The sequence below is a fragment of the Canis aureus genome, chromosome 16, assembly GCF_053574225.1.
Source record: "Canis aureus isolate CA01 chromosome 16, VMU_Caureus_v.1.0, whole genome shotgun sequence".
In the NCBI taxonomy this organism is placed as follows: Eukaryota; Metazoa; Chordata; class Mammalia; order Carnivora; family Canidae; genus Canis; species Canis aureus.
In genome coordinates, this window is record NC_135626.1 from 21,018,560 (window position 1) to 21,040,597 (window position 22,038).

Here is a 22,038-nt window from a genome sequence, read left to right on the forward strand (position 1 = left end):
TAATGTGGGCTGCATTTTGAGAGCTCTTATGATTCCTGGAGAAATAGGTAGGTATAAGTGAAATTCTTGATTTTTAAAAATGTGGGCAACTAGTTTGATTTTTTTTTTTTTAAACTGTAAATCAGAAAAAAAGCACCCTCCTCTGTGGGCTGCATGTGGCCTAGGGGTGACCAGTTTGCAGAGCCTGCACTAGGTTGCCCAGGACATAATGTGCATCCTTTGGTCACCAGTACTGACCTTAGATTGGTTGACTGGATCTCTGCCCTAAGCCCCAGGCCTTAGCTTGAAGGCCAAGGGGGAATGACCATCCAGCTCATGCCTCCTTCTAGACCAGGCTCACTGGACTCTGGAAAAAAGAGTCTGTCCTCAGAGCCCCAGCCTGTTTCCTTCCAGAGCCTGTGGGGACCTCCATCCTTCCAAGGAAGCCCATAACCCTGGGTGTGGGCATCTTTATGCCTGACAGATGGCCAAAGGATGGCTGTTTGCTAAGTGAGGGCTGTGGAAGGGTAACGCGAGTTCCCTTTGGTCCCTCGAGTAGAGTGCAAACCGCAGGGGCAGGACAGCCAGCCGGGGGCCTGTGTTTCATGCTTGTCTCTGGCACAGCCAGTGCTTGGGGTGGGCCTGCGCGATGAGGCCGTCCTGAGAGCTCCCGCGCCCCGGCTCCGCAGGTACCGCGGGCCCCGCACTCCTCAATGCGTTGCGCGCCCGCGTCCTTGACCCTTGCATTAGCTCTCAGCATGCCTGCGAGTGGTGGCCCCACGGTGCCGATGAGGAAGCCGAGGCACAGAGACATGAAAGGAGTCGTCCTCAGCTCGTGAGAGGCAGAAGTGGGGTCGAAACCACGGCGGGATCCGCAGCGCCCCCGGCCGGCCGGCGCCAGGGCTGGGGGTGGCCGGGACCCCGCGGCCTCCCTCCCCGAGGCCTGGGGTTGGCTGGGGGGGCCGGGAGGGGCCGGGAGGGGCCGGGGGGCTGGGGGGGAGCGCCTCCTGGCTGGCGGGGTGAGGGCCTCCCTGCAGCCGGGCCTCCCGCGGCCCCAGCCCCCCGCCCCCCGCCCGCCCCGGGCCCGGCGGGGACGGCGGCGCCTGGCAGCGGGGGATTTGGCTGCGCGGCGGATCCCCCTCCCCCGGGGCTTTATCTGGACTCCTCGGGCCGGCCCAGCCTCTTCCCGGCATGCCCCGCTGCGGGGCCGCCCGCCCGTCCCGCGCCCGGACTCTGCCATCGGGGGCGCCGGCGGCCGGAGCGCCCCGGGTGCGTCCTGCGGCCGCCGCCTGAGGTGGGTGGGCCTCGCCGAGCCCTGGCGCCGCGGGAGCTGGGGGGTGCGGGCGCGCGGGGCCGGGGCACGTCGGGGCCGCAGCCGGGGCGGGGGAGCCCGTCGGCCCTCGGTGGGGGTCGCGGCGCCCGGGGCCGCCCGCTAGGCTGGGGGGGGTCGCGCCTCCGACCCGGGGGGGGGGGGGCGGGCAGCGGGCGAGGAGGGAGGGACTTGGGGCTGCTTCATCCCGGCGGACGTGGGGCGCGGGGGGCGCGGGGGGCGGCGGGGAGCCCCACGCACCCCTCCCGCGGAAACCCAGACCTCCCCGCGCTCTGCAAAGGCAGAGACTGAACCTCGCCCCGAGCCCCTCGGAGGAGAATGAATGCACCGAGGAGGGAAACACGCAGACAGGCCCGCGGCAAGTCAGGGAGGGAGAGAGGAAGCTCGGGGAAAGCGGGTGCCCCGGGCACAGCCGGAACAGAGCGGGTGGTCTCGGAGGCCGCGGCGCGGGGGAGGGGAAGGGAGCCGCCGCCGAGGGGGAGGGTGTCGGGGCGGAAGATGGAGACAAAGGGCTGGAGGAGTAGCCCTTTAGGAGGCACAGTGCCGAGAGACACACATCGGGAGAAACTGAGGCAGACCCCGAGAATTAGCTCCTGCCTCCCGCGGTGCGTCCCCCCCCCCCCCCCCCGTAGATACGGAAATGAAAGACACAGACCTACCCAGCCTTCTGCCCTCCCGAGGAAGTGAGCTCCAGGGGGTAGAGGAGCTCCTCCGTGAGACCTTTGAGAAAGGCTCCTTGGCCCTTTGAGCCAGCCGAGTGTGCATCTAGTCCACCTGGCAGGCTCCTACTCATCCTTCAAAACCAGCTCAAATATCACCTGCCTGTAAGGAGGGCTTTCCCTAGAAAATGCCATGCAAGCGCAATTACCTCTTGTCTGTGTACCCTGTCGTGCGGCATGGACACGGAGTGGAGCTGGGGGAGAGGGCCACAAACGGCAAACATTTGTCCACTTGTCCACCTCTTCCTCCCTCCTCAAGATTTGGAGTCCGTGCCTTACTTATCTCCAGTCTTCTGAATCCTGCCTAGTGCTTGGTGTCTAGCAGATGAACAATAAATACTTACCGAATGGGACACCCGGGTGGCACAGCGGTTTGGCGCCTGCCTTCCACCAGGGGCATGATCCTGGGGTCCCGGGATGGAGTCCCACACCGGGCTCCCTGCGTGGAGCCTGCTTCTCCCTCTGCCTGTGCCTCTGCCTCTCTTTCTCTGTGTCTCTCATGAATAAATAAATAAAATCTTATAAAAAAAATGCTTATCGAATGATAACCAGGAACATGTGGACCCTAGGAGACATGTAGTATAAAATAAGTCCTGCATCATCCTGGGGTCATAGGAACTAGATCAAAGCCCCTCTTCCGCAGGTGGAGAAATTAAAGCCCAGACTGGGGAAGAGACTTGCTCAAAGGCACACAAGTAGGAGACTGCAATGAACACGTACTTCTCGGAGGTGCCCTTGTTCTTCTGCTTGAGTCTAAAATAGGTGTGAAAGAACATCCTCATCGAAAACAGTCAATAGCCAAAGGACACTTTAACATCAGTTATGAGTTTCCAAAACTGAAACTGACCATCAAATCCCTTTGCAGAATTTTTAGAACCTTCTTCCCTCTGTAGGAAGACAAAGGGAGGTGAATGCCCATCTCGGTTTCGGTAGATGGGTTCTGCTTTCTGACCACAGAAACCCCAACAAATTACTTAACCTCTGTGAACCTCAGTTTTCTCGACTGTAAAATGGGGGGTACTAATACCTATCACAGGATTGTGAGAAGAGTTAACATACAAAGTGCCTGGCACAGAGTAGATTCGAGTAAACACAATCCTGCCCTTCTTAGGAGAATATTCTTTTATGCACTTGGTGGAGGTGTGAAACAATAGGGCTAGTTAAACTGCTTCCTTTTGTCTAGATTTAAAAAGCCATCCGGTTCGGCAGGTGGCAAACTCTTAACTTACAAAAGGCAAATTTGGGGCAGGACATAAAATGCATCTTGATTCTGTTCAGGCTTTCAGGTCTCTGCAGGTGACTTGGGGGAACCTGGCTCTCTGTGCTCCCCCCACACACACACACACAGCAGGTAAGACACCCCCCCCCCCCCCCCCCGCTACTGCCCCACTCTCTTTACCAAGGTCTGCTCTGTCCTTTTGTCTTCTAAGATTTAGCCCATGCTGAGGATGTGACGGGAACGGAGAGAGCCACCCTGAAGCATGGAGACTGTGGTGATTGTCGCCATAGGTGTGCTGGCCACCATCTTCCTGGCCTCGTTTGCAGCCTTGGTGGTGGTTTGCAGGCAGCGCTACTGCCGGCCTCGAGACCTGTTGCAGCGCTATGATTCCAAGTGAGTGGGTCCAAGGAGGGCCAGGAGGGGAAGTGGGCTCTGCCGGGGGCTCCAGCAACAGAAAAAGAGAGGAGCCCAAGAAGTTCTGTACTGGGCAACTCTCACTCAGCTTTTTGTGTCTAAAATGGTACTTTCGGGGATCCCTGGGTGGCGCAGCGGTTTGGCGCCTGCCTTTGGCCCAGGGCGCGATCCTGGAGACCCGGGATCGAGTCCCACGTCGGGCTCCCGGTGCATGGAGCCTGCTTCTCCCTCTGCCTGTGTCTCTGCCTCTCTCTCTCTCTCTGTAACTATCATAAATAAATAAAAAAATTAAAAAAATAAATAAATAAAATGGTACTTTCGGGGTGCCTGGGTGGCTCAGTGGTTGAGCATCTGCCTTCAGCTCAGGATGTGATCCTGGGGTCCTGGGATCAAGAGCCACATGGGGCTCCCCACAGGGAGCCTACTTCTCCCTCTGCCTACATCTCTGCCTCTCTCTGTGTCTCTCATGAGTAAATAAATAAAATCTTAAAAAAAAAATAAAAAAGAAATAAAATGATGCTTTCAGAGAGAGAGATCTTGGAGCTTGAGCAATGTCCTGAGCCTTCCCTGACTCTGAGACTGCACTAAGGGTAAAGTGGCCTGAACTGTTCACCTAGCACAAAGGTGTGGCCATCTAACCCGAACTAGCCACTTCACCTGGCATTTGAATAAGCCCAACCTCTTTCCAGCCAAACTCCTAGGAATGGAAATCCTAGGCCTGTACTCCAACCACACACATGGAAGCAGCAGATACTCAATTTTGTGAAATCCCAGCATGGCACTCTCTCTTTCTTTGCACAGATTTCTTCATGATGCATTTTATGCACAACAGATTTTATGAACAAGATCCTATTTTCCATTTAAGGATGTTTTACTTGATAGACTTGTAAGGGACATGGCAATTAACCCTTAGTTCCTCTTATCCCTCTATCTGAATCCTATCAGCGTCTCTGTCAAGTGGTGAATAATTTGTAAATGGCTGTTTATATGACCCAGAAAAGCTATGCTATTAAATAGCAGGTTATGGCATCTTATATTGTAAAGAACCCCGTTGTAAAGTAGGTGTTGTTGCTTCTCCCACTTCTCCACTAGAAGGAGGAGGGAATGGAGTTGATGTGGGCAGACGAGGGCCTTTCCTGAGAGTGATTCTCCAGATGAGGTAGGTTTGGATAATAGGAACTTCAGCTTCTCTGTATAAGGTAGGCTTGAAGGGAAAATAAGTTATTTGTTGTTGTTTTAAGTAGGCTCCATGGTGGGCATGGGGCCCAACGTGGGACTTGAACTCACCACCCTGAGATCAAGAGTTGAGCTGAGATCAAGAGTCAGATGCTTAACCAGCTGAGCCACCTAGTCACCCCAAAGGGAAAAGAAGTTTGAAAAGGATGCTATTTTGTGCAGAAGGAATAGCCCTGTCTAATACATATCTATATTTATGGTTATGCCTCTGCTATTTCTCTTAGCAGCTCATCTCGTTCTGCTTCACTTCTCTTCTTAAGCACTGCTACCTGCCTCCTTGACTCACCTCTAGCCGTGTGTCCAGCCTGCACCTGCCGTACCTAGGGTTAGGTTTGGATCCAGGACAAGAGGTCAATGCTTTAACTTACTAACTTCCTACACTCTGTTGGGGGATATGTGGGGCCTCAGTGAGGAGAGGTTCAGCAACAGTCACCCATCATGAAACCACTCTCCTGGGCTTTTCCTTCCAGGCCCATTGTGGACCTCATTGGTGCCATGGAGACCCAGTCGGAGCCATCCGAGTTAGAACTGGACGATGTGGTCATCACCAATCCCCACATCGAAGCCATTCTAGAGAATGAAGACTGGATTGAAGATGCCTCGTAAGGCCTTTGGGACTGTTTGCTTCCTGCAGTCCCCCTAGGATGGCAAATGGGGCTTCTGGGTGCTCTTCTCTGGCTTCCTTTGCCACGGCACTACTAGGCGTCTAGCAGCACTGTGCCAACTGATCTTTTTTTCCCTGCCTGCAGTATGGGAGGCAGGGGATCAGATTATGATATGACAGTGTTTGTCTCCTTCCTCCCCCATTTAGTAGACCTTAATACCAAAGCCCATAGATGTATGGCAAAGGTTGTTACAAAGTCACCCTGATGTGCTTGGATTATCCTTAGGGTGCCTGTAAATTTGACACTCAGTCTCCAGAGATGAAGCCTTTGTCTTCAGGGTCCTTCAGGGATCTCTCCACCCAGCAGGACCCTCTACATGTTGGGCTCCATCCAGCAGGAGCCTCTACATGGGTCCATGTTCTTATTGTTCATGGGCAGATGTGGGGGGGGGGGCATTATGTGTAGGACCCTGGGCCAGTTACTGCAGATATTAAACCAGTGAGAGGGACAGAATTCTACTAAATACAGTATCTCCGAAGCCATAGCATGTCTCTGCACGGTGCCGTGGACACACAGAGTTGGCAATCTCTAGAGCTGCCCGGGATGGGGAGGTGGGAGTGGCTTTCATGAAGTCTACCACAGAGTGGGTGCCTTTACACCTGAGTCTTGGAAGATGAGGTATTCACCAGGCTGAGAGTAAGGGGGAAGGACACATGAGCTGGAGGGAACAGTGTCAGAAGCTCAGAGTTCTAAGAATGCATGTCTTGACAGGTGAGTACCACCTGGAAGAGTCAGCTGGATGTGGGAGGGGGGAAAGTAAAGGAAAGAAGGTGCCTCCTGACATAGCTCGTGGACTTGTCTAGTTTAATCTGGAGGCATTCCTGCTCTCGGTGGTGTCCAGGTGGGTCAGCGCTAGATCAGGGACAGAGCTGGCAACAGGAGCGAGCTGGACCTTGGCAGGGAAGCACTGACAAATTCTTCCTGTCTCCCCAGAGGTCTCATGTCCCACTGCATTGCCATCTTGAAGGTAATACTTTTTGATTTCCTATGACATAATGTGGGGGTGGGGGTGTGTGTCATCAAAGCACCCTTGTACACAGACTGTTGAAAGTGATCTTTCTAGGAAGGGCACTGAACCCATGTGAGAGGCCTTTTTAAAAACGTGCCTGACACTTGAAATTTCTGCTGTTTCTACTCCCTCCTGCATGGCCTGTTATACTTTGGTGCTCTCATGACCCTCTCAAAGGTTTTATTTTTACCTGGTCCTCCTAATATGGTGACCACATAGGTGGTCACCGACTGGGGAGGTCTCTGTGGCTGCTGAGGGGGAGCGGGGCTCCGCACCTTTTCCTTGGGCCCTTTCTTTCATTAATAGAGCTTGGCCCTTTGTTCAATGAGTCAAGTTCCGTGTCTGGATTTCTCCTGTTGCTAGAAAGTCCTTTACTGGTCCTCTCTGGCTGGGACAGTAATTAGCCGAATGAGACAATCAGTGTTGAAAAATCCAAACTGTGAACACTTGAAGGCAGACTGTTTTTCTTCTTCTAAATCCTGCCGCCTCCATGATTGGGTGGAAAAATTGCATCCGATTTGCATTTTTGCTAGATTTTGTGGTTTGGGGTAATTTTTATAATTTTATCATTTGTTTTTCAATTCTTGCCTGATAGAATAATAATAGTAGTGAAATATTGGTCAATTGCAGATATTATTGAGTTCTTCATCTCAGTAACCTAGGAAACTACAAATTTATCTTTTTGTCCAGAAAGACAGTTTTATCTTTTCTTCAATGTCATTCAATACAACATATTAAAAAGTCTCTCGGGGTGCCTGGGTAGCTCAGTCAGTTGAGGGTCTGACTCTTGATCTCAGCTCAGGTCTTGATCTCAAGTTTGTGAGTTCAAGCCCCACATTGGGCTCCAGGCTGAGTGTGGGACCTACTTAACTAAACAAACACACAAATAAAAATAAAAGCTAAGAAGTCTTTCATCCCACCTCTCCTTTAGCTGCCTCTCTTGGGAGGCAAAGGAGTTGCCTAGTAGGAAATTGTTGCCATAGAGTCCGGGATTACTTAATTTCAAGAAGCTCTTTTGGTGTAGGTATGGTTTCAGATAGATAGGTCTAATGACCAGAGCAATAATGCCATATTCCACTTCCAACTCCCAACAAGGATGTGTTCCAGCGCTGGGTTTTGGCCCTGCCCTTGCCTATTGGAGGGAGAGGGTAAATTACATGAGGGGAAGGATAAGTCAGCAGGAAGGAGTCCTACTGGATTGGAACCAATAGCCCATCCTGAGAGTCTGCCATCAAAGGAGAGACCCTGGGATCTGACGTCCCTATTGCTTGGCCACTGCCCTTGAGTCCCTGTGGCTTCAGCTCTCTCTTGGCCTTCTTTCTGGCCTCCTTTCCAGCACCAAGTTAAAGCAGGGCATAGAACTTATTTGCCAGGGATGGAAGCACATCCAGGTTCTAACATTGGGGGGTGGGGTGTGTGGAAGGGGAGAAACCAAACTTTTGGGGTGATCAGCTCTGTTGATGGAGGATGACAAAGGCCTTGTGTTGTAGTCTTGCCTTTTTCCTGCTTTTTTCGAAGACCCTTTCACCATCATCCTGTTGACAAACTTACCAAATTACTCTAGAAAATTGTTGAACTAAGTGCCAGTTCTGGAGGTTATGCTTCAAGGGAACAGTTGCCCCTTGTCCAGCTGTTTCTGAGGGTGCCCCACTGGAGAGATTTTGCCTTCTGGAAGACTAAACTGTGAGGTGAAAGGATAGAAAGAAAAAGTAGGTTTTTCTCCCAAACGAGAAGGTGAAGTTAGAGCACATGATTTTTCTTAGACAGATTATTTCAGCTTAGACTTCTCTAAGCCGAAACCCTGATCCTGATCTGAGGTTCCCACCTCCTCCCCTCACCCGGCCACATTCTTGGCTTTTGCCTCTTCCACCCCTCATCTCTGTGTGCTTTTCACTTCAGCTCTCTCACTAGGTTAGGGGCTCCTGGGTGTGGGATGGAACCCCAGGCAGGAGTCATGTTTGTTTGTGGGTGTGGCAGGTGCTCTTGGGGAACCAGGGCACCCCTTATCACCTCTCTCCTCCCTGCGGTGTTAGATATGTCACACTCTGACAGAAAAACTTGTTGCCATGACAATGGGCTCCGGGGCCAAGATGAAGACTTCAGCCAGTGTCGGTGACATCATCGTGGTGGCCAAGCGGATCAGCCCGAGGTGAGCTGGTGGGCCTTGGGGTCCCCACACTCCAGAAGGGACAGGAAGCTGAGGGGGCAGAAACTGCATAGCCAACTTTAATTACTTGTATCCCAGACATTTTTTTTAAGCTTTAATTTATTTATTCATGAGAGACACAGAGAGAGACAGAGACATAGGCAGAGGGAGAAACAGGCTCCATGCAGGGAGCCCGATGCGGGACTCGATCCCCAGACCTGAGATCACTCCCTGAGCCGAAGGCAGATGCTCAACTGCTGAGCCACCCAGGCGTCCCTGTATTTATAGAGCATCTGGGAGGGTTTAGATACTAAGAGACCAAGCCAAGGTGGTCTCACACAGTTCCCCCCCCCCCCACCTCCCACAGGCCCCCTCTGGTCTGCTTTTTGGGGAATTCTAGCATGAGACTAGTGCTGAATCTTCTAATCCATTCTGCAGATCCTACTGTGGCTGCTTCCTCTCAGCCCCATACCATCTAGGGCCACCTTCCTTCCCTCCTTCCCAGGCTATGGGCCAGTAAGCACATTTCCCACTGGTGTCCACACCCCTATTTGCAGTGGCCTGCTGGCTATGCCCTGCCCAGCCCTATTTATACTCCTTGCCACTTCCCTGTCACCCACTTATCCAGCCATAGCCCAGCCAGTGTCCTCCGGGACTGGGTGGGGGAGGGAGGCAAAGCCATACTTCATTCAGATCTCCCAAATTCCAGGCTGTCTGCAAAATCCCATGTAGGAGGCAACCAGCAGGATTGCAGTCAACAACTACACCCCCTCATTTTGGGCTTGACTTTGTGGAAAAATATAAAGCCCTTTTCTTAGGGAGAAGGGTGGTACTGAGTTTGTGCTGCCATCTGGTGACCGGTATGTGGATGTGCCTGAGTCGGGAGTTGCCCTCCTCCAGGATGGACTTCTTAATTAGCCAGGCAGCCTTACTGTCAGGACCATGCCTCCACGTCCCTGGTGGGAGTGTTGGCATCCCTGTGAGTTCCAGGGGCTCTCGATCTCTTGGTTGCATGGCCTCAGGTAGATCACGAGGAACCAGCCCTCTGAAGGAATATGAAAGAGTTGGTGCACTTGAACTCTGTCCAGGGAGTTCAGTGAGTTGAGAAAGTGGGAGGGAGATAATCCGGGCTGGGTGAGGGAGGCAGGGAACTCAGCCCAGAACAGTTCTTGGCTTTCTCTGGAGCTGTCTCGGGTGGGTGTAGCTACAGGACTTGTATCAGCCTGGCTGGAGGATCCTCCTGCCCAGGCTCCAGACAAGCACCAGGCATTCCTCTAGCCACCCATTGTTGGTAGAGACTCTGCACCGCTTGTATCTGCTGGGCCTTCATCATACTTCCAGGCCCTGCTAAGAGCCACCTTGGGGTTGGTGAAGTTCATAACTGGTTGTAAGGAGGGGTAGGAGGAGGAAAGAGGTTGAGATTTCTGGGGAGGAACGAAGTCCTCCGTGATGAGGATTAGCCCTGCTCTGAGAGGGAGGGTTTAGCACTGCTCAGAGGGCACACCTAACCTGGTGCCCTCTGGCCCGTCCTACCAAGCCCCTTGGACTACTTCCTGAATGTTTCCTGCCATAATTCAGTCAGTGTCCTTGCTTTATCTTTTTGCCTTTACACTTTTTTCTCCTTCTGGCTGTTTTTTTGTCACCATTGTTTTTCTTGCTCTATTTATTCCACATAGTGTGTTGATAGAATATTAGTTTTGAGATGAGTGGCTTCAGCTTCAGGGCACTACAGAGAAAGGGACCAGCAAAAATAGCAGCCCATGTTCCTCAGCATGTCCTCATCAGCCCCTCAGCCCTGAGACAAGAACATTGGAGAGCATCTATTTTCAAGTGCTTTTTCAAATCAAACAATACATCATTATTCTTTCTTCCTGACTATCAAGTGGTCCAGGAGCAAGGATTTGGATGAAAATCTTGAACCATGCAAATCAGAATGAACAGTAGTTCCTTTCTGAACTTGGTTTTAGGGCAGCCTGGGTGGCTCAGCAGTTTAGCGTCGCCTTCCGCCCAGGGCGTGATCCTGGAGACCCGGGATCGAGTCCCACGTCAAGCTCCCTGCATGGAGCCTGCTTCTCCCTCTGCCTGTCTCTCTGCTGCTCTCTCTCTCTCTGTCTCTCATGAATAAATAACTAAAATCTTGAACTCAGTTTAAAAAAAAATAAACACAAATTGTACCCTAATGTAAAAGAGGAAATCCAATGGAGCAGTTTGAACCCAAATTAAATTTGTAGGGCTTTTTTTTTTTTAAGCATTCTATATAAGTATGTTGCACTATTTTTTAAACACAACAGTAATACTTATAAAAGTCAAAACATTGCAGAAATAGATTATCTGGAAAGTGAAGGAACCCCTAATTCCCCCTCATCCCAATCCCTGGAGATGATACTAGTGAATGGTGAGTGTTTCTGCATGCTATCCTGCTCCTGCATGCTTATTTATTTTCATGCAAACGGATCGCTCGAACTTTATATAGTGTTCGGCAGCTTGCCTATTTAATTTAGTAGTGTATCTTGAACACCATTCCAGATTGTGTGAACTTATACTTTTTAAACTATGGAGAATTAAAACCAGAAAACAAAATATTCTTTAAGCTGAACCAGAAGTCTTTCTGTTTCAGTCTGTCTGAGGATGTAAAAGCAGTTAGAGAAAGAATCGCCAAAGGTTGGGGCTTGAATATCAGGAGAGAAGAATTGGGACAAGGAAAGATAGGAAGGGAAGAAGGAGAAGAGGACAGAAGGAAAGCAAGGTACTGAAAACCTTTTGCCTCCCCACAGAGTGGATGATGTGGTGAGATCGATGTACCCTCCGTTGGATCCCAAGCTCCTGGATGCCCGGTGAGCAGGGTGGGGGCCTTTTGGCTTAGACTGGAAGCTCATTGTTTTATCACATCTGTGAGGTCCACATTTGTCGTGGAGAGGGCTGTTTTGCTGGGCTCCCAGGGCTGCCTGGCCTTTGGGCACCAAAGATTTTGAATTTTTATAACTAAACATCTGGCCTATATGCACTTTCCTTCCTTCCCTTTCCCCCACGGGCTACCCTGCTCTTTGGATCCCGGAAGCAGACACACCCTAGCTGTGAGTGCTGCCCAGTAGGTGGGTGGGGCAGGTGGTAAGCAGGGCAAGGGGAAGGGAAGGGACCAGTCAGCTCAAGCTGTGCTCACCTTCCACAGGACATACCCAAGACCCCCTTGCGTGATCCTCCCCTAGTACACCGAGCACACTTAGGCTTTTGAAATTAGATTCCTCCACCACATGCAAACCCATTAAAAAAAACCAGATTCTTTTGTCTCTTGGACTTACATGACCATTTCATAGAGCTGTTGTGTGATGATTGCCAGATAGACAGGGGCTCCCAGTGCTTCGGTGCTTCCAGTCAGACAGTCCTGCTCCTATTACTGTCCAGCTGTGTCCACAGGCTAGTACTGGTGTAATACGTTCCCAAATGCATCATGCACACTCACTATATAAATGATACTCTACAGTGAATCTCCCCATACTGGGAAAAAACTCCACTCCTCCTTAATTTGGTTTTCAATTACATTTTGTTTTTAGAGTGGTATAAACCAGCCCAGGGCCTCATTGATTCAAAATCCACAAGGGATGCCCCAGGCAGGGCATATCTAGGCTTCCGGTCTATAAGTGGACAGCAGTTGGGGATGTGCTCATCCAATTGATTAGATCTGAATTGTCCTGCAAAATGCTCATCTGGGAGACGTTAATAGGTGGGCTGCAGAAAATAGGCTCGACAGTCTTAAATATGTCAGTGAGCCACCACACTGCTGTGTTCTTTCCTCAGAGCTTTGTCATGCACGTTAAAGGCTCAGAGAAGGCTTCACTTATCCCTGATTACACCAGCCATTCCCAGATTGATTTGAGCATGGGATCATCCTTAAATTACTCCCCAGCCTCCTAGGGAAGGGCCTCCAGTTTAGAGAACTCCAGATTAGAGCCTGTCTCCGTGGGCTTTGGCGCAAAATCGCTCATTTCCCGGGGAAACTGATCCTGTTACTTTTTCTAGGACAACTGCTCTGTTGTTGTCGGTCAGCCATCTAGCGCTGGTGACTCGGAATGCCTGCCACCTGGCCGGGGGCCTGGACTGGATCGACCAGTCGCTGTCAGCTGCCGAGGAGCACTTGGAAGTCCTTCGAGAAGCAGCCCTAGCTTCTGAGACAGATAAAGGCCTCCCGGGCCCTGAAGGTTTCCTGCAGGAGCAGTCGGCCATTTAGTGCCTGCTGTGGTCCCCGGAGTGGCTCCGAGTGGAGCCTCTGCTCCCCCCCAGCCCCCAGCCCTCCTTCATCCACCCCTCCCACTCCGTCCCCCCACCGCCCCACCATTAGTTATGCTCTGTGGCTCAGGAGTCCTGCTGTTTGGGCAGAGCTGATACCTCTGCTGCAGTTGCCAGCGATGGCTGGTGAGTGGCAGTCTAACACTGCAGTTACACGAGCTGGTGCTCACTCTGTGCAGCAGAGCTCTGGAAACCCGTGGAGCGGCTGCTTGATTGAGCTCACCTAGCGTTTTCAAGAAAAGTGAGCCACCGTCTGAAACTCACAAGGTCTTGCATGAAAATCAGAGATTCTGGCTTCTTATAGACAATCAGAAGATAAGGCCACTCTGATATGCATTTTCAGAAGACAATCAGCTGGAACTCAGTAGGTGTTGTCTCTTGACAGGGCTTGTACCCTTTCACCTAGTCCCTTTTCATTGATTTGTGGTGTCTGCCTGGTCCCCGAGGCATCTGAGGCCCTCTTCCCCTTTGAAACCTTCTCCCCAGGTTTGGCTTTGCCAGACCGCAGGGTGGATTCTTCTGTCTTCTGTCGCTGGGCCTGCAATTCTGTCTCCTTTCCACTAGGAGGACAGTAAACATACACTTAGATTTCTGTCTAGTTGAATGCTCCTTGAGTCCAGTTCCAACGTATGTGGTGTGCTGGGACGTCTTTGAGGGCCAAGGATGGAAGAAGAGAGCCTCAGAATCCTGTGGATACCTTGTGTGTGTGACCCAAAAAGAGATATTTAAAGACCCTTCAGAGTTTAGGCAGAAGTATCACCATAAAGTCGTTTCCACATGAGCAATGATATCCATGAAGGATGTGTTCCTCTTTCTCTTGATATCTGTTTGTTTTGCAAGTTTTGAAAGATGAGGGCCATTTATATGACTGGAGATCTTTGTGGGACCCAGAATCACAATGGCATAATCAGGACGTATATCCAAATTATGTGATTGCCATCATAGGTGTATAGGAGAGACTGAAGTACTTTGCTTCCTCCCAGGACCTCAGAGCCAACCTTTCATTCAGGTGAGGGCTCTGGCTTGGGGGCTGCTGTGGTTCATATGCTGTGCTGTTTAGCATGTTCAGATGCTGTGTCCGGTCCCATTTCATTTTCTCCGTCCTGACTCAGCAGCGGATGTATCAGTCTTATTCTAGAGACCCAGGAACCTATATTCTCAAGTCCAAGACTGGGGCCTCATTTGTCACTGAAATGTGCCATTGGGCACAGTCCATTCTCTCCTGGAAAGCAGGATGCTTCTGACCAGCACGTTGTATATCATTCCCACCTGAGAAGTGGAGTCAGGAGCGGAAAGCTGGAGTTAGCTCCCATTGGACTGATGGATGGATTCCTGATTACCGGGGTGCCTTATTGGGTTGTCCATTCCCATCAGCTCTGACCCTCTGCTAAGTGTAGCTAACTTTCTCATCCTACTGGTAGGCTGTGAATGGGAAATGTCCACAAAGCTGCTTGGACTTTTCCATTTGTGGCCTCTGCAGGGAGACATCCACAGTCCTCCTGTTTTTTTGTTTTGTTTTGTTTTGTTTTCTCTTTCTTTCAAAACCTGCATTCCTAGCCAGATTGGAAACAACTTTCTATTAGGGTTGCAATGGTTGTCACAGTTGTAAATGCCTCTTCATTTTAACCTGGATCAGAGCTCTAAGCCTGAGAGGCAGCTGCAAGTTGGCATGTTGGGGTGAAGTTTGCCAGCATCCCTGGAGCCACATCCAAGGTCACTTCCCTTCTGGGAGCCCTGGTCAGTCCCAGTGCCTTCCTGAAGCCCTGGGTTGCTGCAGGGAAGTGTCTGCTAGACTGTGGGATCTCTTATTCTGCTGCTGGGTAGGTTTTCTTTTGTCTCCAGCAGAGGACAAATAAGTCTCTGGATAAGGTAGGTGTTGGCTGAGGGGAAAGCACCGTCTGGAGGAGGAGGCAACCCTACTCCTCTTGGCCCTTTGAGAGTTGGCTGAAGTTACCTTCTCCCTCAAGAGGGCCTGGTTGGTGAGCACAGGGGATCCAGCCAGGCATGGTTCCCAGAGGATGCACACATCCAGGTCCCTAGATCATTGGTGTTTTTGTTTATGGTGGCAGATCTTCCATGACATGCTCCCCCTCCTACCTTGACTCAAATTCTGAATGAAGAAGGAATTACTCAGAGATAGAAATTGAGTATGAAAAGAATAAAATCTTTGAAATCAAACAGAATTAGGTTCAAATTTGGGCTCACTCATTTACTGTATAAGCTTGGACAAGTTACTTAACCTCTAGTCCATAGCTCTCTTATTTATAAAATCAAGGCTTACTTACTACCTCATTGGATGGGTATGTCAATCAAATGAAGTGGTATATGTGAAATGTCCAGTTATGGGCCTTGTACTAATTAGCCAATATTAATGCTTCTTTCCCCCAGGTCCCCCCTCGACCCCATCCTGAGGCAGGTGACCCAAATGGTGGCAAGTACCTCAGTTACCATGGCTCTGTCTGAGCAGTGGTTTCTGTTCATAAGCTCTGGAACTGAGTGGCCAAAATTCTGGAATCACTGCAGTAGGGAGAGCGGCCCAGCCCTCTCCCTGCCCTACCCCAAGTATGTTCACATGAAGACAGTCAAAACTCTTGGCCTCTTATCGGTGTTCCCAGGGTTGATTACTCAAGCTCACATTCTCCAGAACATGGCCCAGGGAGCCTCCTCCAGCTTGTGAAATCTTCCAGTCGGAGCACGTGTTCTGGCATCCAGCTTACTGGGGTGCTTACCTTGACCTGCCCCATTCCATAGTTTCTTCTTTCCAGAGATGAATCTGTGTGCCCACATAAGCCTGATCTTTAGAAAATGACTTACATCTCCAAGCCCCTGAGATGCTCTATGACTTGGAACATCTTGGGAAGGTGTCAAATGAAGAATTTCCATCTATTTCTTCCTTTCCCCTCTCTACCCTCCTCCATCTCCCTTCTCATCCCTTCCCTCCCACAAGCATGTCCTGTTCACTCTGGGGGCAAATGTCCTAGATGCTGGGGCTGTGAACAGAAGGCACCATCCCTGTCCTGAGGAAGCAAGAGAGACAAATGAGCAGCTGACTGAACCTCGGCTGTGCAGTGTGGTGATGGAGAGTGCAGAGCTTAAAATTGGAGGTGGGAGGGAAGGGAAGAGACCTGGGAGGAACACTTGCCCCGTCAAGACTAAGAGACAGAGAGGTGTTCTGGGTGGACGGGACAACACAGAGAAGGGCCGGGAGAGCATGGCTGATGTGAGAAATGCAGGTGATTGCGGAGGCTGGAGTGTGAAATGGACGGTGTCAGATCATGGAGGACCCTGTAGGTCATACTGAGGAGCCAGAGCTGTATCTGATGGTAATAGGGACCATAGGAAGGCTTTGAACAAGGAGGTGACTAGGTCAGATTTGCAATTTAGAAAGTCATTTACTTTATACCCTGTGATGTTAGTCTCCAGGGCCCATAAATTTGCCTGATGCCACTGAATACATGTTTTCCCCAGGAGTCTGAGGGGCTCATGACTCAATCATGGTAGAAAGCCAGATGGTCAACTGGTTAGGAAGGAGGAAGAGGGGCGAGGCATCAGAACAGAAAGTGCTGGAGGGATCGGGTCAGGTAGGCTTCTGATCAATTTCAACACTCTCTATGTTAGAAAAGCTAATGGACAGAGTTTTAAGAATTTGTGGCATAACTAGGTCCTTGCTGTTTCATCTCATCTGTGTTTTTATCATTCCTGTTTCACAGATTAGGAAACCACAGCCTAGAGAGATCAGTTAACTTCCTGGAGTTAGTAAGAATCAGAGCAGGAACCTCAGCTCCCCTCCTTGGATTCTCAACCAACCACCTCTGCCTGCCTGGGGGTGGCAGGTGGGGAAATCCGCAGTGGGAAGGAAGTAGCAGATACCAGTGTCATCCCATTTTCTTCTAGTTTTAATATTTTCCACTTAAAAAATGATGGTTGTGACCCATAAATTAATTTCATGGCTCACTAATCGGTTACAACCCACGGGATGATAGTACATGGATACTAAAATGAAGGCTGGGGCACAGGTGAGGTATTCTTTCCATCCAACATGACTTAATTTGATCCGTTTTAAGTAAAGCGTGCATTTACCAGATTAGTGGCAAAAATTTATGGGGCAAAATGGAATAATTAATTTATTACATGATGGATTAGTTCAAGAGTCATCTGTTGAGCATCTCCATGATATAGCAATGAATGAAAATATAATGTCTCTCTTGAGGAGCATATAATCTAAGGTGGAAAGAAACCCATGAAGAGTCATTTTCAATATAATGCAGTAAGTGCCATGTGAGGGGATGTGTGTAACGAGAGCACAGTGCAGAGGAACCTAACCCATCTCACAAGTTTCCCAAAGGTGGCAAATGTGTCAGAATTGTCAAGAAGTAGTAGTTAGCAGGGAGAAGATTGGGTGGGTGGGAAAAGGTGGAGGCAGAGAAGGCCCCACAGTATAGGGCTTCCATACTGTGCTCAGATTACTATTGCCAGCGTCAGATGGGTGGTGGGGGGATGTTGGGAGATAAACCAGGAAAGCAAGGTGAGGACTAGATCCTGGATTCTTTCGCTGGGAGGTAAGGATTTATTGAAAGTTGAAAGGCTCTAACTTTTTCTTAGAAAACTACCAGATGATCTCTGCACTCTCACCAGCCTTTTAACTTTATCCTAATTTGATAGGCGAACATGGCTCAGCCTTGTGTTAATTTGCATTTCCCTGACTACTGGTGAAGTTAAACATTTTTCATGTGTTTATTAGCTACTTACTTATTCATGTTGTTTGCCCACTTTTCTCCTGGGATTTTAATATTTTTATCGACCTATATGAGCTCTTTATATATCGAGGATAACAACCCTTTGTCATATTTATTGCATCTATTTTCCCCAGCCTTGTCATTTGCCTTTTAGTTTTGTTTAGAATGGCTTCTGACATCCAGGAGTTTTAAATTTCATGTAGTCAAATGGATTGATTTTCTTTCCCTTAGTGATTTCTTCCATTGCTTTTGTGCTTAGAAAATCCTCTCTCATCCAGAGATCAAATAAATATCATTGAAATGTTTGAAGCAGCAGAGTGCCATGGGTGGATGATTAATAAGAATATTCACAGGTCAGATGTAGAGGTAAAAACAAAACAAAACAAAATGAAAAAACAGAGTAGGTGAAATCGATCCTTCCTTTATCCATCACAAGCCCAGCCCAAGGTTAAAGGTGGGAATAGTAAGAGATCAAAGAGATGGAGATAAGGAGAGGCAGGCAGAGTCTTAAAGCACTAGCAGGACATGGTCAGGCAGACAGGTCGGGGGGAATAGCACAGAAAGTAAACTACAGGTCTCAAGGCAGGATATGAAGGAACAAGGTATGTTTGGTTAGAATCTAAGATGAGAAGAAGCAGTGATGGGAGAGAGGGTTGGAAAGAGAATCAGAAAAATCCAAGAATGGCCCATAAATCTTGCTAAGACGTTAGGACTTTATCCTGGGAACAATGGAGAGCCATTAAAGGTGTAGCCCAAATAATTCTTGGTTCCACATGGATCCAGTCACAGCATAGAGTTTCATTTAAGCAGGCAGAGCCTGACAGTCCAATGGTAAATGACCACCGGAAGACCAATTTCAAAATTCCATTGACAATAGAATTGTCAGTGCAGGCACTGATCTGCAGTCTCTGAGAGAACAGCCTCTCTTCATCTGGACCAGATAGGGGAAAGATATTATAATCTCTCATCCTTTTCTTTCCTCTCTTCCTTGTTGCCAGGAAAGATCCTGGGATCTAGAGGGAGTCAGACCCTCGATTGCCACTCCCTAACCATCACCTTTTCCCACCTGCTTGCCTCTCTTCCTTCTGCAAATTCCATCTGACACCTGTTATGTCTGACTGTTGTCTAAGTGCTGGGGACACAGGCTGGAGATAAACCACACAACTGCTGCCCTCATGGAATTATAGACTAGTGGGGAAAGACAGATATCAAACAAATGATTGCTTAAATAAATGTAGAATTTTTAGTTTTTAAAGTATTTTAAGACAAGAAATAGAATCTTATGAGAGATGATTAGGGATACTGATCTATCAAGATGTCAAGGAAAGTTTCCAAAAAAAGGGATCTACTATCTGAAGGAGAAGCAGGAGTTCAGATGTGGAGAAGTAGAGACTCAAGGTCCTTTGGAAGAAGGACAAGAGGTGAGACAAAGCCAGTGTGACTGGAGGGTACACAGGGAGGAAAAGGGGACAATGAGGCAGGGGATCAAATCATGCCAGACCTTGTAGGCCATGCAAAGGATCTTGGTCTTTATCTAAAGAGCAATGTGGGGCAGCCCAGGGGGCTCAGCGGTTTAGTGCTGCTTCAGCCCAGGGCGTGATCCTGGAGTCCTGGGATCGAGTCCCATGTTGGGCTCCCTGCGTGGAGCCTGCTTCTCCCTCTGCCTTTGTCTCTGTCTCTCTCTCTGTCTCTCATGAATAAATAAATAAAATGTTAAAAAAAATAAAGAGCAATGTGAATTAATCCAATTGTTTATTCAAAGCTGGTGGGGTTGGAATAGGATAGGAGCAGAGAAACAATTAGATTTGTACTTTGAAGAAGTCCTTTTGGCTTCTATGTGGAGAGCTGATTGGAGGGAGTCAGAGTAGCAAGGGGAGAGAGACCCAATGTGATTACATTACACAAGACAAGAGAAGATGGCGATTTGGTCTAGGCAGGGAAGGGCGGGGAGATGGAAATTTAGGGGAGGGGACACAGTGAAGAGATGTTTAGGAAGTAAAATAACTAGGACCTGGGGTATGGGACAGGGATATGGGATGATAGGGTGTCACGAGAGATTTCTGGGTTTCAAGTTTGCACACCTCCATGGGGCTAGGGATCACCAGTACAGGAGACACCGGAAAAAGATCAAGTTTGGAGAAGAGGTTGATGGGGTGGTGGGGAAGGGAGGGGGAGGCTGAAGCCATCTGCTTTGCTCTTGAAGAGGTCAAGGGCCGTTTGAGATTTCTGAGTGGCGTTAGGTATGACTGAATCTCAGAGAAGACTGGAGTGTTTTCATTTGTCATTATTCAGATTATGGTTCTGGATACAATGCTAGGCAAAGAGTATGGAGTGAAAATAGAAGAGGGCCATGAGCAACTCCAACATCGCATAGGATCTTGGGCCAGTCTCAGGCTCTCATAGAGTTATTTTGATGGTTAAATGAAATGCCATATGCCCAATGCCTGGCACATGGAGGCAACCTAGTGGATGCTAGATGCGCATCTCCCTCCTCTCCTTCTAACTACTCTGCTTCCTTTATGGCTCTATGAATTATAGCTAGAGCCTTAAACCTAATTTTTCCAACTTGAGATGGCCCCACGGGACCTAGTGTACACACCAGGCAAGCACTGTTCTTTTCCAAGACCGAAATCTGGAAAGCCTAAGTCTCTAATGCTCTCTGAAACTGAACTAGAGGACCTGGGGCCTTTGCTTAGTGAACCAATGCCCAAAACTTGGAGAGCCAACTTTCTTAGCACACACAGCCACATCTTCCTTGGAATGTGAATCATGCCACCTCGCATTTCTACAACACGTATTTTTTCAGGGAGCCTTCATAATGATTATCTCAGTTGTTCATCATAGGATTTTTCATTATGAAACGCATTTGCATATTTTATTTACCTCTAATTCTTTCCCCACTGCTAAAACAATAGCGTTTTGAGCAAACATGCATATGGATGATTTACAAATTCACTCCACTCTCTTTCTTAAGCTTGCTTTCTCTTGTGTTCCCATTTTATTTTTAAATCATGAGTTTTATCTTCCTTGTCATAATCTTTCACATGTTTCAGTGATTCCCCAAATCACGATTCTGTTCTCTTCCTTTTGGGCGCTTGCCCTCCGCTTGCCTCGCGGAGAGCAAGGGCTCCGGCTCCCAGAGCCCATTGTTGCTGCACAGGCAGAAAACTCCTGTTATGACTCCTCTTCACCTCATTTCTCTCTGAAGCAGGTGCTGTTTATTCTGCATAGAAGCTTCCTATTAGCTTTAACGAGAGATTTGTTATGCAAGACAACCTTGCCATCATGCAGTCCCATCCAGATTCCTCCTTTGCCCCTGGCGTCTTAAAGATTGTCTGCTGCTTCTCACTCTCACCTTATTCCTTTTTTCTCCTAATGCATAATACTTCCCCGATTTTCCTTTCTGGATTCTTGAGCACGTACTATTAACCAGACTCTGTTGGGTTCTGGGGATTCAGATTCCCATGACTTGGTCCTTGACCTTGAAGTACTCACAGTCCACAATAGTTTTCCAACCTGATGGCACATTTGAATCATTCTATGAGGCATGTTCTTTTTTAAAAAAAATATGATTTTGAAAGCTCCAGCCAAAGAGATCCTGATTTAATTGGTCTTGAGTGGGACCCCAGCATTGTTATTTTTAAAGGAGATTCTAACTTGCAGCCACTCACTGGCCTAATGGGAAAGACAGATGTATGAACAAATGATTTTAATACAATGCAAAGGCAGAAGTAAACACAAGGGTTAGAGGAGAAAGGAAAAGAAGCCCCTCATTCAGCCTGGGAAGTGAGAAAGCAGGGATGATTACCCAGAGCAGATGACTCAGGGCCCCATCCCATTCTAGAGAAGCTTTGCAGAGCCCTCCCTTCCAGGTTTCCTGTAGGATAGGAGAAATGGAAGTGTTAAAAGAGTATTATCTTTTCTTAAGAAATAGAAAGAAAAGCAATTATGAGCATGAGCTTTGGAGTCAAGCCAAACTGGATCCAGATCTCAACTCTGTAACTTATTAGCTGTGTGGCCTTAGGCAAATTGCTTAACTATACTTAAATCTTAGTGCTCTTATTGAGACAGAGAGAGAGGAAATTAAGGGAACAGATGTATGTAATGTGCTGAGCTCACTGCCTCACACCCAGTAGGTGCTCAAAAAAATTGTAGCTCCGTACACTTTGAAATACCACATGCACATTGAGGATGCTCAGCATTTCTTCTTTGGCAGCAGGTACTCAAATGACCTATGTTTTCTCTACTGGCCCATTCCTGTCCTAGGGTGGTACGCATTTGGTGCACCTCCATGAGGTTTA

The 22,038-nt window shown here is 48.9% G+C and overlaps 1 protein-coding gene across 2 annotated transcripts; it reads left to right on the plus strand.

Annotated features, from left to right (window-relative positions):
- Nucleotides 1-1,116: 1,116 nt before the first annotated feature.
- Nucleotides 1,117-15,184, plus strand: TMEM98 (transmembrane protein 98). Of its 2 annotated transcripts, none has more exons than XM_077852167.1 (7): nucleotides 1,117-1,273; nucleotides 3,459-3,640; nucleotides 5,368-5,499; nucleotides 6,496-6,529; nucleotides 8,605-8,720; nucleotides 11,492-11,551; nucleotides 12,735-15,184. In XM_077852167.1, exons 2-7 carry the CDS (start codon nucleotides 3,510-3,512, stop codon nucleotides 12,940-12,942), a joined length of 681 nt encoding a protein of 226 aa, XP_077708293.1. In that variant the 5' UTR covers nucleotides 1,117-1,273; nucleotides 3,459-3,509; the 3' UTR covers nucleotides 12,943-15,184. The 2 variants fall into 2 exon arrangements, with proteins under 2 accessions (XP_077708293.1, XP_077708294.1); XM_077852168.1 differs by lacking the exon at nucleotides 1,117-1,273 and adding an exon at nucleotides 4,754-4,820 and having other exon boundaries at nucleotides 3,477-3,640.
- The last annotated feature ends 6,854 nt before the right edge of the window (nucleotides 15,185-22,038 follow it).

What these genes read in the sequence shown, in the direction of transcription:
- TMEM98 (XM_077852167.1), top strand. Translation starts at nt 3,510, where the DNA reads ATGGAGACTGTGGTGATTGTCGCCATAGGTGTGCTGGCCACCATCTTC. An exon ending in GACTGGATTGAAGATGCCTC is followed by an intron (nt 5,500 to 6,495) that starts GTAAGGCCTTTG and finishes CTGTCTCCCCAG; the next exon opens with AGGTCTCATGTCCCACTGCA. An exon ending in ACTGCATTGCCATCTTGAAG is followed by an intron (nt 6,530 to 8,604) that starts GTAATACTTTTT and finishes CTGCGGTGTTAG; the next exon opens with ATATGTCACACTCTGACAGA.